The sequence below is a fragment of the Hemiscyllium ocellatum genome, chromosome 11 (genome assembly GCF_020745735.1).
Source record: "Hemiscyllium ocellatum isolate sHemOce1 chromosome 11, sHemOce1.pat.X.cur, whole genome shotgun sequence".
Lineage (NCBI taxonomy): Eukaryota > Metazoa > Chordata > Chondrichthyes > Orectolobiformes > Hemiscylliidae > Hemiscyllium > Hemiscyllium ocellatum.
In genome coordinates, this window is record NC_083411.1 from 87122827 (window position 1) to 87139954 (window position 17128).

The 17128-nt window shown below is 40.8% G+C and overlaps 1 protein-coding gene across 1 annotated transcript; it reads left to right on the top strand.

Annotated features, from left to right (window-relative positions):
• Window positions 1-3533: 3533 nt before the first annotated feature.
• LOC132820227 (transmembrane protein 47-like) lies at window positions 3534-16540 on the top strand. The gene is made up of 3 exons (XM_060832219.1): window positions 3534-3976; window positions 12291-12431; window positions 15475-16540. Exons 1-3 carry the CDS (start codon window positions 3781-3783, stop codon window positions 15654-15656), a joined length of 519 nt encoding a protein of 172 aa, XP_060688202.1. The 5' UTR covers window positions 3534-3780; the 3' UTR covers window positions 15657-16540.
• Window positions 16541-17128: the final 588 nt, after the last annotated feature.

The following is a 17128-nucleotide window of genomic DNA, read 5'->3' on the forward strand; positions in this document are numbered from 1 at the left end:
CTGAAATGCCATGTTAATCCTTTTAGAATCATGGGTTAAATCATTCCTTTTCCTGGCAAGATACTCTAAGTACTTGCCCAGCCCCTCCTCATTCTCAAACAACCTTTGGCTTTCAAATGTAAGCTCCTTCTGAGCTGTCTGTGTGAGCATGGATTCAGTGTGGACTGAGGCGCTGTGATCCTCTGCAGTTTAGCCATCACAACCCTATCAAAGTACCCTTTCAGCTGCCTTCAGACGTGTATCGAGCAAGCATTGCTGCTCACTCTTCTACCGTTTCTTCCTGGCAGAATAGGAAATAACATAGACTTCAGCAGTTTCCCAGAAAATGGATGGGTTACTGGCCGAGCCTGAATTAATGTCTAAAAAAGCCCTGAATTCAGTAGAAAAGAATTCAGTAAACTTGCTATCTTTAAGGATGAAGGGATCCAGTCGCCAATGACTCGAACCTACCATAGTATTCTTACTCTTGACTATTAGATACACCAGTAGTGATATTGCCAATTATACATGACACCACTGAGCCCAAATGCACTGGGGAGTCAAAAAGAGACCAACCCTGGTCTGGCATTTGTGCAGATTCAAGAAAACAGTAAAATCCCGGCCTGTAGGATGAAGGCGCCTCCAAACATCTACCAATCCTAGTTCAACACACAAATCCTTTAGTTGTTTAGATTGTGAAGAAGATATCAGGGGGCCTTTGGGCAATCTGTCCACTGTAGGATCTAGTGGACAATTAAAATCCCTTCCTATGATAATATGCTGAGATGCAAGGTAAACCAGTCTAGAAAGTGCATCTATCAAGAACATGAGGGGGTGGGCTGGGAGACAATAAACATCTAAGATCCCATATTCCTCCCCATGTATCAAAGCTTTAAGGATTACAAAGACTTTTCTTTGATAATATGCAAAACAGTTTCAATAGAAATTCTTCTTAAAACTGGTATAATTTTGAACACAATTTGAGCACAACACAGGAATTCCAGTCCAATATAAATGCAGACGTTTAGGTGATTGTCAGCTTTAATATATTAAACACACTTCAGCACAAAATTGCCTACTGCTGTCTCTTCAATGTTTCCACCTCTGACACTGCCTCAACTCAACACATGTATACATTTGTTACCAGCAGACATCTTGTTCCAATGATCGTCTGGCCAGCCATGTTTGCCTTTCATAAATGTGAGCTCATCCACAGCTCTGCTCGTTTTTTTCTTTACTAATTATGTGTGCTCATTAACCTACAATGCTTCCCTGACCAGCAATGCCATTTTCTGTCAAAACAGAAGCCAGGTCCAAAAGCAGTTAGTCGGCAACCATCAACACAAGCAGCCCCATAGTCCCTTCCAAAGTTAGATTTTCCAACAAACAATGTTAATAAACCCCAATCTCTTATTGCTCTAAAAGCTTTGCTTGGCTATTTTCTGAAGTCATTTCACTTTATCTATAATCACAGCCCGCATTAAACTGTTAACCTAATTTACACAATACCATAAAACCATAAGACATAGGAGCAGAAATTAGGCCATTTGGCCCATCAAGACAGCTCTGGCATTCATTCATGGCTAATAGGTTTCTCAACCCAATTATCCCACTAACCCTTGATTCCTTTGACAATCAAGAACTGATCTATCTCTGTCTTAAATATACTCAATGACCTGGCCTCCACAGCCTTCTGTGGCAAGGAATTCAAATTTCTAAGAAACCACATGGGTTTGAAAGGAACCCTATTACACAGTTCACTCATCTATTGAATATCAATTCATTCTCCCTTCCTACCCAGTGCATTACCATCAATCAGACTGTTTTATCTCAGTGCTATTGCTCATATCTGTCTTAGTTACCGACTCATCTGCATTGTTACATATCCTCTAGATAGTATTATTCCAGTGTTTGCCAGTTTCCATGACTTACCATGCAGAACCATAGCATGGTTGTAGCACAGAAGACAGTCATTCATCCTATCAAACACATGTCAGTGCTCTGAAAGAGTATTTTAATTAGTCCCAATCCTCTGCCCTTCCCTATTTCCTGGTTACATTCCCCTTCCTCTTTTCAGGTGCTTATCCAATTCCCTGTTGAAAGTCACAGTTGAATATACCTCTACTCCCACGTTGCAGATCATAATCCATTTACTACAATAAACATATTTTGTCGTTTCACCTTTGTTATTTGTCGTCTCACTGCCCTATATATGTGTCCTTTGGTTCAAACACCTTCCAAAAATTCGGCTATCATTCCCTCCCCACTCATCCACACCCCAACTCTCAGCAGAAAATGTGTTGTTGGAAAAGTGCAGCAGGTCAGGCAGCATCCAAGGAGCAGGAGAATCAACGTTTTGGGCATGAGCCCTTCTTCAGGAATGAGGAAAGTATGCCAAGCAGGTTAAGATAAAAGGTAGGGAGGAGGGACTTGGGGGAGGGGCATTGGAAATGCGATGGGTGGAAGGAGGTTAAGGTGAGAGTGACAAGCCGGAGTGGTCAGGAAGAAGATTGCAGGTTAGGAGGGCGGTGCTGAGTTCAAGGGTTGGGACTGAGACAAGGTGGGGGGAGGGGAAATGAGGAAACTCGAGAAATCTGAGTTCATCACTTGTGGTTGGAGGGTTCCTAGGCAGAAGATGAGGCGCTCTTCCTCCAGCCATCGTGTTGCTATGGTTTGGCGATGGAGGAGTCCAAGGACCTACATGTCCTTAGTGGAGTGGGAGAGGGAGTTGAAGTGTTCAGCCACGGGGTGGTTGGGTTGGTTGGTCCGGGTGTCCCAGAGGTGTTCTCTGAAACGTTCCGCAAGTAGGCGGCCTGTCTCCCCAATATAGAGGAGGCCACATCGGGTGCAGCGGATGCAGTAAATGATGTGTGTGGAGGTGCAGGTGAATTTGTGACGGATATGGAAGGATCCCTTGGGGCCTTGGAGGGAAGTAAGGGAGGAGGTGTGGGCGCAAGTTTTGCATTTCCTGAGGTTGCAGGGGAAGGTGCCTGGAGTGGAGGTTGGGTTGGTGGGGGGTGTGGACCTGACAAGGGAGTCACAGAGGGAGTTGTCTTTACAGAACGCTGATTTGACTCTCAGCTCCCAACATCAAATGTAAGTTCCTTATGCTTGACGCCTTTTTTTTCGTTCTCTATAACCTCTCTAACTCATTAAATCGTGCTCATTCCTATTCTCTGTTCCCCTAGCTTTGACCTCTCTCCTACAGAGGAAACAGCCTGGTTCCACTGCTATTTTCCAGAATTCCCTTCCTTAATCTGTCCACCTCCCCTCCCTTGAGAAGCTTCACAAAACTTGTGGAGTGATGGTGACCCTTCCTAATCCTTTCTTCACGGTTACAGCATGTTTACCTCACGTGGATATATGAAGCGTCTTGGGATGTTCTTCGCCTTGTAGTATTGTACTGCCGGCAGCGAGGAGTTGTATGACACATACAGACAGGAATAGAGAAAGTTGCAAACAGAAACAAAGGGTAGAAAAACAATGATGCCGTTATAGGGAGAAGGTTTGAGCTCAAGCAGGACACATTAAACTCGTGTATGTTAAGAGAGGAGAAATGCGTGCACTGTTAGCCCTCTAGCCGGTGATAAATTACAGGCAGTCCAAAGGACCGCCTGTGGGTTCCCTTCCATTCAGAGACTGGCGAACACAACACACAGGAGGCGTTAAGACCCAGTGGGGAGAAAGCACAACTCATCAGATTGAACAGACACACAGCATCTTACGGTTTCTCCGGGCTGGAGGAGGAGTAGCTTACTCTCTGTGTTCATCGTCTTTTCTTGCCGACCCTTGGTATAGACGATGGCTGTGGACGAGGTGCGGATAGTTCGACCCTTTAAGTTGATCGCTTTGATCTGTGTGTTCGTGGCTCTGAGTTTGGACGTGGTCTCTTTGCTGAGTCCTGCCTGGGTCACTGCTGAGCGCTCCTCGCTTTCTCTCTGGGATTACTGCAAACAGACCACGGCTGGATGGTACTGTGTCTCCGTTCTACAGACAGGTAAGGGTTAGCACATTACAAACAAATATGTATTTCTAGAAAACCCTACCGCGATCATTTTAAAGTTTAATGTTTGCTACAATGACTAAATACTTCTGTACATTAAAATGATTGATTTGGAAAGCAGCCCCTTTGACTTGGACTTGCTTGAAGTGAGATTTGATTTGAGTGAAATTACCTTGTGTTCTTGATTCCCTATACACCGTTTTTCTCCTTAAATACTTTCGGGAACATGTAACTTGGCTTTGAAACGTTACTCTCCTTTAGCTGATATACAGCAATGTCTTGTGAAGTTTTTGTTTATTTTTCCGAACCGACAGAAGGTCAGCTCGGTTTGGGGAGGGGGGGGAGGTGGGGGGTGTGGGAGGTGGTGGTCGAGATTGGTGCTGGGAGCTGGTTCACTGACTGAGAGTGAACTTTTCGCTTTGTTGGTAGAACTCCTGAAGAAAGGGGGAGGGGAGGAGAGACAGAAAACATGGAAACGGTGGGAGGGAAGCCAGAACAAAAACAAGACTCCTTTTAGGGGACAAAAGTTTTTTTTTGAACTTATTTACACAGTTGAGTAGAAATCGTGAAAAACATCGCCTGTTGAGTTACTGCGTGGTACTCTTATACTGTTCCTAAGGTGACTTTTTAAAAAAAAACGTTTTTTTTGAAGAAAAACTTGTATCCTAGACCTAATAATCTGCTCAAACGAGATTGGAATAGCATTGTTTAAGCTTCTACGCAAAATATGTGTCTGCGAGTGAAGTGACAGCTGCCAGTAACTCATTAGTTTGAGTTAATTTTCGGATAACAGCGTGTTGGGCAATGATTCCAAATATTTCTCTTCCTGGAAGTGATTTTTCTTTTAGTGTTCATTCAGTTCCGTCACCAGGCATGTTTGGCATGTTCGTAGCAAAGCACTGTTAATATACTTGAATGCTCTTATAGGTATGATTCTTGTGTGATGCTTTGAAAATTCATCACTATCAACTTCGTTTTTTTTTCTATATCCAGCAGCAGTGACAAATCTATGGCTAAGTATTTCATTCTGATGTTATATGGCAATGCAGTGGACACTGCCTAAAATTAATTATGTTTTTACCTAAGTGTATGTATATGGCATTCTTGAGCAGCGAAAAACAATGACTGCAGATGCTGGAAACCAGATTCTGGATTAGTGGTGCTGGAAGTGCACAGCAGTTCAGGCAGCAGGCAGGTTTTCTTAGTATTTTTGCCCTTTCCTTTTCCTTAAACCATTTCTGTCCAATTACATCCAGTCGTTAGCTGGTACCTTTCTTCATCCAACTTCCATTGTTCATGAAAGAAAAGCAAAAAATGCTGCAAACACTGAGCAGACCTGTCGACATCTGAGGTGAGAGAGAGAGTTGCCATTGCAAATTCTGATCCTTTTAGGTCCAAGACCTGTTCAAGACTACTGAAATTTCTGTTATTTCCAATTTGCAGTGACACTGATATTTTGGACTTTTTTCCTCACTATTTATGGACAGCTGGGAGGACCCTGAGTGCACAGATGTCTAACCTCGTCCTGTCTTTCACTAGCTTCTAGTGGACGGGTTATTATATAGCAGTAAGAACTCACAACTGTCGTTTGCTTTATAATACCCTTTCCTCCTTACATCAGACACTAATGTCAGTTGTAACTCCCTTGCCACTATCCTGGCTAAAAGTCCGTTAGCAGATCTGAAATTTAGGACCTTCCTGATCTGCATGGCTCAGTTACTCTATATTATCGATGGTGCAAAAGAATATCTGGCTTGAATTGGTTTAAAGGAGAAGATAGTGAGAAGAAACTTCCCTGCTGTGTGATAAGCCTCAAGAACATAATAGTAGCAGGAACGGACCCATTTGGCTCCTTTACCCTGCTTCACTTTTCGAAAAGGACAAGACAGATCCGATTTTCACCTGAACTCTGCTCGCCTGCCTGCTCCCCATAGTCCTTGACTCCATTTCAGATCAAACATCTGTCTAGTTCAGCCTTGAATCCAGATTCTACTGCTCTCTGGGCTGGGATAGAGAAGAAATTTTTTCCCATTTCCTTAAACAGTTATTTGAAACTGCCTTGGTTCTGGATTCCTCCACAGGGAATCATAGTTTTAGCATCTAGCTTGTCAGTGCCCCTCAGGATCTTGGTTTGTCTCAATAAGAATACCTTTCATTCTCCCAACAAATAAATGAGCCTTGTCCTAAACTGCTGCTTAACCAGGTGCAAATGATCAATGAAAGGAAAAGTTCTTGTCAAACACTGTAACCATTCTGACTATTCTCTGTTTGACTGTGCCATACATGTTCTTGGGGACATAGCAGAGGCTCTACTCACTGCCTCAGATTAGAGAGAGTTGAATCATCATGAGTTCCCAACAAAATTTGAAGGTCACATTATTTATTCTAGCTTTCGATCTATTCCACTGTTAGGAGATGTTCGTGCATGCCATCAATATGATAATCTGGTGATAATAAGCTCTATTTAGGACACTTCTGGAGGTGGACAACAAATTGGCTCTAAAGGAACATGGGCCAATTTTTTTTTCCCAAATGGAACTCAAATATGAAGAGGCTTCCTAAGATCATCGAGAAATGCATTATAAAGAATGACTGGGAATAATTTGTCTGTTCTGAATAGAACATTTGGAATATTGTGTGCAATTCTGGTCTCCCTCCTTTGAGAAAGTTGTTGTGAACTTGAAAGGGTTCAGGAAAGACTTACAAGGATGTTGCCAGGGGTGGAATGTTTAAGCTATACATAGAGGCTGAATAGGCTGGAACTGTTTTCTCTGGAGCGTCGGAGGCTGAGGAATGACCTTTTAAAGAATTATTAAACCATGAGGGGCATGGATAGGGTAAAAAGAAAAGGTCTTTTCCCTTGGGTAGACAAGTCCAGAACTAGAGGGTGTAGGTTTAAGATGAGAGGGGAAGGATTAAAAGGGAACTAAGGGGCATTTTTTTCATGCAGAGGGTGGGTGCATGTATGGAATGAACTGTCAGAGGAGGTGGTGGAGGCTGGTACAATTACATTTGAAAGACACCTGGATGGGTATGCGTATAGGAAGAGTTTAGAAGGATATGGGCAAATGGAACTAGATCAATGCAGAATACCTAGTTGGCATGGATGAGTTGGACCGAAGAGTTTGTTTCCATGCTGTACATCTCTATGACTCTATAACAAGTCTTTCACGAAAGAGAAAATTTCAAATCTAATTTTAAAGATCTTCAAGCTAATTGGTGGAGTACACATCCCTTAAGTTTGTACTTGAGTGTAATTTGAGGTGTAATTTTTATACTTGTGTCTTCTTTGCATACGTGGTACTAATGCTATCAAAAACCAAAGCACCTGAATGGGAGAGAGAGTTTTACTATGCAGATATGAAGTGAATTTGCCTGCTACTGAGAAAAGGTTATGGCCAGAACAGGGCACTCACCTATACTGAATTCCACCTCTCAATATCAATGATAAAGTCAGCTTAAAGATGCTTCATTTGTTCGGATGAAAGTTATCTCTGCCTTTTCCCTGCAGATGCTGCCAGGCCTGCTGAGTTTTGCCAGCATTTCTGTTTCTGTTTCTGGTCTCTAGCATCCACAGTTCTTTATTTTATTAAAGATGTTTTATAATTGGTTGATATTCCCTTCAGGTTGGAGCATTGAAGGGTGATCTAAACAAGGTCCTAAATGATACGTGGATACAGAAACTATTTTCTCTTATGGGGGGCCCAGTACAAAAAGCATCATGTTAAGATTACAGCTAGAGATGAGTGAAATTAGGAAATACTTCTACATAAACCATAGTAGAACTCTGGAACTCACTGTGGCAACTGGTTCAATTGAAATTTTCAAGTGGGTGATTCATAGTTGTTTATTGGTTAAGGATATACATGAATTTGAAATAGAAGGTGAGAAAAGTATTTTTGAGGTTCAAATTATCCACAATATGATTGAATGACACAACAGGCTCCAATGGCTAGCTCTTGTTTCTAATGGGCCTACCATGTAATAATGAACTGCTGCTGGTAAAGAGGAACAAATCATTTCCATGGTGCCCTGCCCTTCAAGTCCAAACAGCTGCAAATTCCTCACACCCCAAAGTAACAGCTGCTGTGGAAATCATAAGACCTATTGCTGCTTCACTTCCAAGGCCCATATGTCAATTTTGTTCTGGTTCTGATGCCCATTCTAAAGCTGTTCACTATATTCACAATTTTGAAAATTCTTTTACATGTATACACCATCATTAGATCCACAAGTCCTGGTATATTCTTCAGGTATCATTTTAGAATGTTTCTAATGCTACATACAGGTTGCATCAAGAAAAGCACTGTTGTTAAATGTAGCTTAGGACTGTGCTGGTAAAAGAGTTTAAGTTGCATTCCTAAAATATGTTAATCATCTGTAATGATTTTGGAATTGTGCATCTTAATTAAAAAGTAATGTGTCTTCAAAGCCAGCAAGGCAATCAATAAAAGTGGTTATTGGAAAACATTATTCAGGTTCCCAGAAAAAATTGTCAGACAGATTTCTCGATGAGATGGTGGTAGATGGAGGGGAATGGACAGTCACTGTTTAAGGTTCAGTTCCTTTTACTGATGACAGAACACTTTCTTTTCTGCTCCTTTAATTATAGTAGCTTTTTGGCCCTAATTATTTTAACGGTCATTTGAGGCTGAAGCTATTCCTCTTGATCTGAAAGAAATTTTCTCTCTGAAGCATGTCACCAATTATACCACTCGATCTTCAACACCTTTTGTCTAAAATTAACAAGAAGCACTAGCTACAAACAAATGCCTGGGCAACTGTCTTGCTGATTTTTATTTTCCCACCCTAATCCCAGACTGGCAGGAGTGTGCCAAGGATCGTAGGAATGTACTTAAGTCACACCATGTAGTGATATTAATGGAACTCATTAAAAGTCAAATTTTTGTTTTTTTTAAAACATTGGGAACAATTCAGATAAGAAGGATTCACAGTCTGAGGAAAGAACCAGCCCTGTCCATTAGCATATAATATGTTTACTGTTGACTTCAAAAATTGTGATCAGTATCACATGTGGCATTAAATTTTAAAGCCCTATTATGTAAAGTGGTTTGATTACATAATGTGCCAGTATTGGATTGCATTTGTTGTACAGATCTTAAAACCCTTCAATTGATGTGTTCAATCGTAGCATCGCCTTGCAGAAGAATTCTGAGAGAACTTAGCTATAGTTCTGACATCACTGAATTAAACTAACATATAAAATAGGAACAGAAGTAGACCATTCAGCACTGTGAACCTGCTCTGTCATTCAGTAAAATTATTATGGCTGATATTTTGTGCTTCAATTCCACATTGCCATCTACTTTCAATAGCCCTTATTTCTCCTGCCTCATAAGAATCGATCCATCTCTGTCTTAAAAATATTCAATGACTTCACCTGTAGTGCCTTGTGAGGCAGAATTCCAATGTTGCACAACCTTCAGAGAAAATAATTTTCTTAACCTGTGTCCTCAAAGGGCAACATCTAACAACATTTAAACAGTGCCCCTTCTTCTGAACTGATCCACAAGAGGAAATATCCTTTTCACCAGCACTTTGTTAGGATTCAGGATCTTATATGCTTCAATCTAGTCACTCCTCATTCTTCTAAACTCTAGTGGAGACAATGCATATAATCTGTCATTTATAATGTCTTTTAGCATGAAGCCATCTGTACCCAGAGGCTTGTCAACCCACAACTCCATCAGTTTGTTTTGTAACACTTCCCTCGCTAGGTTTAGTTACAGATATTATTGAAATGCTTTTTGTATCCTCTGTAGTGGAGACTGATGATTTTATGCACCGTTTTACTATTAGCTACCATTAACTCCCCACTCTCACTCTTTAGAGCAATCCCTATACTTAATCTTTGCCTTTATAAGTACTATAGAAACTCCTGCTATTCATTTTTGCATTTCTAGCTGGGTTCCCCTCATACTCTAACTTCTTCCTCATGATTTAATCTTTAAGTCATTCTCTATTATTTTTTATACTCTGACGAATCATTTGACTTGCCACTCTCCTTTGCACAAGTATATGTTTTCCCTTAAGTTTGACACCTTCCCTAACTTCTGTCATTTACCAGGGAGTTGAGAGTTTTCTTTATAATTTTTCTTAATAGCAAGAATATACTTCTGAGTATTCTGAAAAATCTCCTTGAACGTCTGCCATTATGTCTCTATTGATCTACCTTCTACCCTAGTATTCCAGTTCATTTCAGGTAGCTCAGCTTTTATCCCCATAAAAGTGCCCTTATTTGAATTTAAAATACTAGTTTTAGATACAATCTTCTACCTTTCACACTGGAAGTAAAGTCAATCATATTGTGGTTGCCGCTACATAAGGGTGCCTTAACTCTGAGGTCATTAATTAATCCTGTCATATTTCACAATTAATATTAAAGCAGGATACCGTGGACACCGCTGTAAATCTGAAATTTAAAAATAAATGAACTTTGAATTTCTGAGTAAGAGTTATATTGGAAACAAAATCTTACCTTTATTTCTCCCTCCATTGATGCCATCAGACCTGCTGAGTTTTCCAAAACCTATACCAAATCTAATCAGTTCCAAAACATGCTGCAACATTCTGTGAACTCCTCATCGGGGTTACTACTGCTAATCTAATTCATGTTGCAATTTATTTGTAGATTAAAGTCATCCATGATTAATGCTGTCTCTGCCATAAACATGTAATTTACATACAAATTCATTAACTAATCTTAAATGGCAAATGTGTAACCCGGAGAATTTCTTGAGAGGAAGAAAGTGAATACCTAAGGTTAGAATCCCTTCCTCTGCTTTTACTTAGAACTGTCCAAGGTTGCATTGTACTGTAAAACCAAAAATTATACTCTGACTCCCCTGACTCTATCAAGTTTTTGATCTCATCCTATGCAACACTTATAGCATGATGCAATTTGCTTTGATGCCTGTGACAAGCAGGAGAAAATCAACAACAACTTGTTTGACTTTGGTCCTATGAAATGCATTGCCACATAAATACAAGAGTTAACACTGACCACATTAGGATATGTTTCTGTTTAATTGTTCCAACTGGGGACTGGTACCACTACCTATCCCACTACCATGTTGGAATAGGTCACCAACACTCACTGTTAATACCTTGGATAGACGATGACCAACACATATGCTGTCATTCAGATTTGAGGGGAACACTCCAAGGCTAAATCTGAATGACAGCATATGGTTACTGACAACTTGCTTAACAATATGACTCAATAATGCCAGTTCTGATAATCCTGAAATAGTTGTTCTGCTTGTGTGATGTACAATGTACTAGCACTGGCTAATTGATGAATGAGGTCATTTGTCACTTGTGGGCTGGGTGTCAGCCAGGAAAGGAGGTTACAGTCACATGTGTTTTACAAGTGCGAGATGAATCTATGTACAGCAGGGAAATTTTATTCGGAGGAAGGAATGATCCACTTTTTTTTGCTTCTTTTGCCTCACAATAGCTTAAAATCAAACACTGGATGGTTGCTCTCACAGCAAGGTCTTGAACTGCAACTTCTTTAAGTGCAGGGTATCAGTGTCTTCAAAGGTGACCTATTTTCTGCTCTACCTTTTTTTTGGTTAAATAAATCCTACAATTTATTTTCTCTTTAAAGTAGTGGTGCTCCATGCTAAGCATTGCTTCTCAAATCACTATTGGCAGTCTTACAGACTCCTATCGCCCACTACTGTTCCTATTTCTTACATTCTTATTTATCTGTGCTGTTTAAATATGAACCTAGGTATGAAGTGTCAGGTTAGCTATTTAACTGTGGAGAGATCACAATAGGGCCTGATCCAATTTCCATTGTTCACTCATTCATCCTTTCTTCAGCTGATGATGAATTAAGACTGACTGATGATTAAGAGCAGATATGCTTTTCTTCTTCCCACCCACTCCACCTGTGAAAAATGAAACCAAATTGAGTTCACAAAGGCTGGAAGGACATTGCAATAAATTTCCAACTCACGATCTTTTTTGTATCACAAAAAGCAGGTAATAACACTTGTAATTGTGGGTTAAATATAAAATTAACCAACTTCTGACTGGTGAACAGTTTCAGCGCTTCGTTCAAGAGCTAATTACCCTGATTCAGTCTGCCATTCATAAGATGGCTCAGTATATGTTCTATAAGGTAGAATCACAGGAGGACATATTCCACTTGAATTCCGCCCCATACAAAATGTCACTTACTGGTCCAGTGCCCTATTACTGACTCCTGATTTTGAAAAAGAAACTTGTTTCACCTTCTATATTCCTTTATTTGACCTGTCATTTCCATTTCTGACAGACTGGCAGGTTGCCACGCTGGTGTTGCTGATTGCTGGAGGATCTATTACGCTAATTGCATTCCTCTTTGCTGTGGTCTTACTGTGCAAGGGTGTTCATAAACGCTGCTACAGGTCAATTGCTGTTATGCTGTTCATTTCAGGTGAGTGGCTGTATGTGATCCTCCATGTAGTTTTGGTGCGGACTGAGCAGGAAAAGTTGCCATGCGTTACAGTTACTTGTTTTGCACAGCACGTGACAAGTCTGTGAATGCTAGAAAATTACAATTGCGTTGAGTTAAGATTTTTTCCAAAAAAGGATCTCTTCAGTTTTCTCCCACCCAACCAAAAGTAGTAACTAATTTCAGTGACATAGTTCTGTGATGATGAGCAACCTATTGCTGGAGCAGTCATTCTTCATTTGCAAGTCGACATTATTTGAAGGGGAGGGGGATCACACCATGCTTGAGCTTGTCCTTCCAGCAAAAATGTAATGAAGAAAAAGAACCTTGGCTATATTTCTTTCACCTCCTCCCCAGTTCCTCCATCTCTACAACTCCACATTTCAACATCCATAAGTCTTGAGATTTCCCTGACCTGTGCAAAAGAACCTGTAGCGATGGTGAGGGCAGGCACCGAGCATGATAGCTTGAGTTGTGCTGGTACCTCCAGGAGCAGGTGACAATTGTAGGAGAGGGCACCGAACAGGGCAACTGGCTTGCCCAAACAATCCCTGCAGAAAGGTGTGCCCTTGCACAAAGCAGAACTCTTGGTGACAACAATCAGAGAAACAACGGACTTTCTCATCTAGTTGAAAATGAGACCATAAGACATAGGAATGGAAGCAAAGCTATTCGACCTATCGAGTCCACTCCGCAATTTAATCATGGCTGATGGGCATTTCAGTTCCACTTACCCACACTCTTCCCATTGCCCATAATTTCTTGCGAGTTCAAGAATTTATCAATCTCTGCCTTGAAGACACCCAATGTCCTGGCCTCCGCTGTGCTCCATGGCAATAAATTCCAAAGGCCCACCTCTCTCGGTCTGAAGAAATGTCTCTCATTTCCATTCTAAATTGACCACCACTAATTTTAAGGCTATGCTCATCGGGTCCTAGTCTCCCCGCCTAATGGAAACAACTTCCCAGCATCCACCCTTTCTAAGCCATTCATTATCTTGTAAGTTTCTATTCGATCTCCCCTCCACCTTCTAAATTCTCATGAATACGATCCCAGGATCCTCATTTGTTAGGCCTACCATTCCAGGGATCATCCATGTGAAACTCTGCTGGACACACTCCACACACTCCTTTCTGAGGTGTGGGCCTAAAACTGGATACAGTACTCCAAATGGGGCCTAACTACGGCTTTATAAAGTCTCAGAAGCACGTTGCTACTTTTATCTTCCAACCCTCTTGAAATACATGACAAAATTACATTTGCTTTCTTAACCATCAACTCAACCTGTGAATAAACCTTTAGAGAATCCGGGACTAGCACTCCCAGATCTCTTTGTACTTTGGCTTTATGAATTTTCTCACTGTTTAAAAAACAGTCCATTTTCCAAAATGCAAGGCCTTGCATTTGCTCATGTTGAATGTCTTCAGCCATTTCCTGGACCACTCTCCTAAACTGTCTAACTCTTTCTGCAGCCTCCCCACCTCCTCACCTGCCTGTCTGCCTAACTTCGTATAATCGGCGAACTTTGCCAGAATGCCCTCAGTCCCTTCATCCAGATCTTTAATATATAAAGTGAACAGCTGCAGCCCCAACACTGAACCTTGCTGGACCCCACTTGTCACCAGCTGCCATTCCGGGAAAGAACCTTTTATCCCAACTCTCTGCCTTCTGTCAGACAGCCAATCCCCAATCCATGCCAGTAGCTCACCTTGAACACCATGGGCCCTCACCTTACTCAGCAGCCTCCAGTGAGGCGCCTTATCATACGCCCATACACCCTCAATCCCATGTTTAACCATAATTTTCCTTCATGGTGGTAACAACCTGATGCCACTTAGAGGGCGGCACGGTGGCACAGTGGTTAGCACTGCTGCCTCACAGCGCCTGAAGACCCGGGTTCAATTCCCGACTCAGGCGACTGACTGTGTGGAGTTTGCACGTTCTCCCCGTGTCTGCGTGGGTTTCCTCCGGGTGCTCCGGTTTCCTCCCACAGTCCAAAGATGTGCGGGTCAGGTGAATTGGCCATGCTAAATTGCCCGTAGTGTTAGGTAAGGGGTAATGTAGGGGTATGGGTGGGTTTCGCTTCGGCGGGTTGGTGTGGACTTGTTGGGCCGAAGGGCCTGTTTCCACACTGTAAGTCTAATCTAAAGAATCCTTGCTTCATGATCTTAGGGATGTCCATATATTCAAATCTCATATTACATCGAGATGACTGAATTTACTCAACTCGGTCAGTGTATTTTATAACTAAGCACCTTGGCTAATACTTGGACTGGCTCACAAATAGGTGTTTTCTTCTACTTAACACCAATACTAGTTCAGGAGCTATTTGTAACACAGATGCTTAGCAACCAAATGTGTATACCTCTAATAGAGGAGGTCAACTCAAACATTAATCTAGTGCGGCCAATCTCCCTAAATTGAAGGGAATGGGGGTACTTTTATTTAAATAAAAGGAAGAGAATAACCTTTCTGAATATTGTCGTACACAGTCTTATTCAACATCAATCAGTCAACTGATATGGATTCTGGTCAATGTTATGAAATGAATATTAAAGAGAGCATGCTGCAAATGTGAGCTTATAATCATAAAATCTAACATCTAAATAGTAAACGTTAATATTTAAAAAAACTTTTGTGGAAAATAACTGCCAAGTGTATGCTATGGCACAGCCACAGTAATTGACAGATTGTAGTAAAAATTGATTGTTAACCCATTCTGTCAATTTACATTCTTCCCCTGGCCCATACTATTCTGTTATTCTGCTTTCATACTGATGCTAATTCAAAGAATATCTCCATTCCAACTCAGTTTTGTGCTGATCCACACATTATTTCAGATAGCTCCTCTGAGTCTGGTGAAATGCTGCAGCCCCCAACATCTGAACCATCTCTCAGCTCACTAACGGTGCTCATGCAAATACAGCCTTTACTCCATTCCCCTGTTCTGCACTGACTGGTGTATTGAAGATTAGGTTGCCTTACCCCGCAGTCAGTCTTGAGCTAATCAATGTGTTTCTTTTAGTTGTTTTGCAGGTTTGTGCCTTGGTTTTGTACCCAATCAAATTCATTGATGCCAACACACTGAGGACATACCATGAGTTCAACTGGGGTTATGGTATTGCCTGGGGTGGTACCATCTTTATGCTTGGAGCAGCCATACTTTACTGCCTGAATACTGACAACTATGAGGAAGAGTATTATTAAACACTTTTCTCTTCACCAACAGATTATATTAAGTTTAAGAAAACTATTAGATGTAATGTCAGGAGGAAAATTCGCCACTCAAGTATCACAGTTTTTAAAAATAAAATGGATTTTGGGAGAAGGATAAAGCAGGATCATAATGAAGAGCAGATCCCCCATGACAGAACTCTTAGGTGAACACAGCGTTTTGGACTTACTTGAGATCCAGTCAAGAAAGGACGGCTTCTGGTGCAAAGAATGACTCATAACAGTTTTGTGCAATCTTTACACATAATTCGCTTTTTACTTTTGTTAATTCCAAAATAAATCACTGGCCTTCCTTGTGTGAAGCAGTGTTCCAACAATGGAATGCTTGCTATTGCTATTATCTGTACTATTTTGTAATGGAAGGTGATGATTTATTTTTACTGTAATTTTTTTTAAACTTTTTTTCTTTTTTATATCTGATACAGCTTAATAACCTTATCTTGTAAGCTATTGGGTATGTCAATTCTGTACACTTTGAACTCGAGCAGCAGCAAATTCAGCGTAAACATTTGTGCTATACATTTATTGTAACCCTTTTGAGTACAGTAGAACGTGTCATTGTTCCAAGAACAGCATGGACCCCATGGTTCTGAACATTTCCAAGACTGAAGCATTCAGTTAAATTTGATTGGTGTCCTCAGGATGTATGTGTGATTTTTGAATGTAATAAAACTCATTCAGCACTCAATAGGATTCATTGTAAAATCTGTCTAAGATAAAACAGGAGAGTATTTGATGTATTGGAGCCTGGAGTAAAGAGAGGAATTCACCATGTACAATTCTTCGAGCAACTGTCACTTCACAGTCATTTATTAATGCAATTTACCAATAAAATTCTGTTATGCAATTTTTAAAAAGTCCTTGGCTTGGCCTTATCTAACTGGTTTTAACAAGTGAACTTTAATATATCAACAATGCTACTCCTCCAAAATAACTTATTCTCAGGAAGTAAGAAGATAACAAAATGGAGTACTGTTGTTCTGTCACAACACGTGTTTCTTCAAAGCAAATTACCTTTAATGCGATTGAAGACCTTAGACCTTTATTTGTAGTATGGGGTCTTCCCTTAACTGCACTGGCTATAATGCGATTCTGACCTGATTAGTTTAAATGGTACAACTATTGCACGATTTTCTTATAACGTGAAGTTGCAAGAAAACGGGACTATTGTGTTGTTTCAAAACGGACTGTATGCTGATGACAAATCATTTGCAGAATTTTCAGAAGTGCGGTAAGGAGGGTTCAGAGGAATTATGTTCCTGTTGGAGTTATAAAGTCATACAGCAAGGAAACAGACCCTTCGGCCTAACGAATCTACGACAATCATGTAACAAAACTAAACAAGTCTCACAAGTTGACCCATATCCCTCCAAACCTTTCCTATTCATGTTCTTATCCCAATGTCTTTTAAACGTTGTAACTGTACCTGTGTCCACTACTTCCTC

Excerpts from the sequence above, each read along its gene's own strand:
- LOC132820227 (XM_060832219.1), top strand. The coding sequence starts at position 3,781 with ATGGCTGTGGACGAGGTGCGGATAGTTCGACCCTTTAAGTTGATCGCT. Across the intron at positions 3,977-12,290 it reads TGTCTCCGTTCTACAGACAG|ACTGGCAGGTTGCCACGCTG; the intron begins GTAAGGGTTAGC and ends CATTTCTGACAG. Across the intron at positions 12,432-15,474 it reads TGTTATGCTGTTCATTTCAG|TTGTTTTGCAGGTTTGTGCC; the intron begins GTGAGTGGCTGT and ends TGTTTCTTTTAG.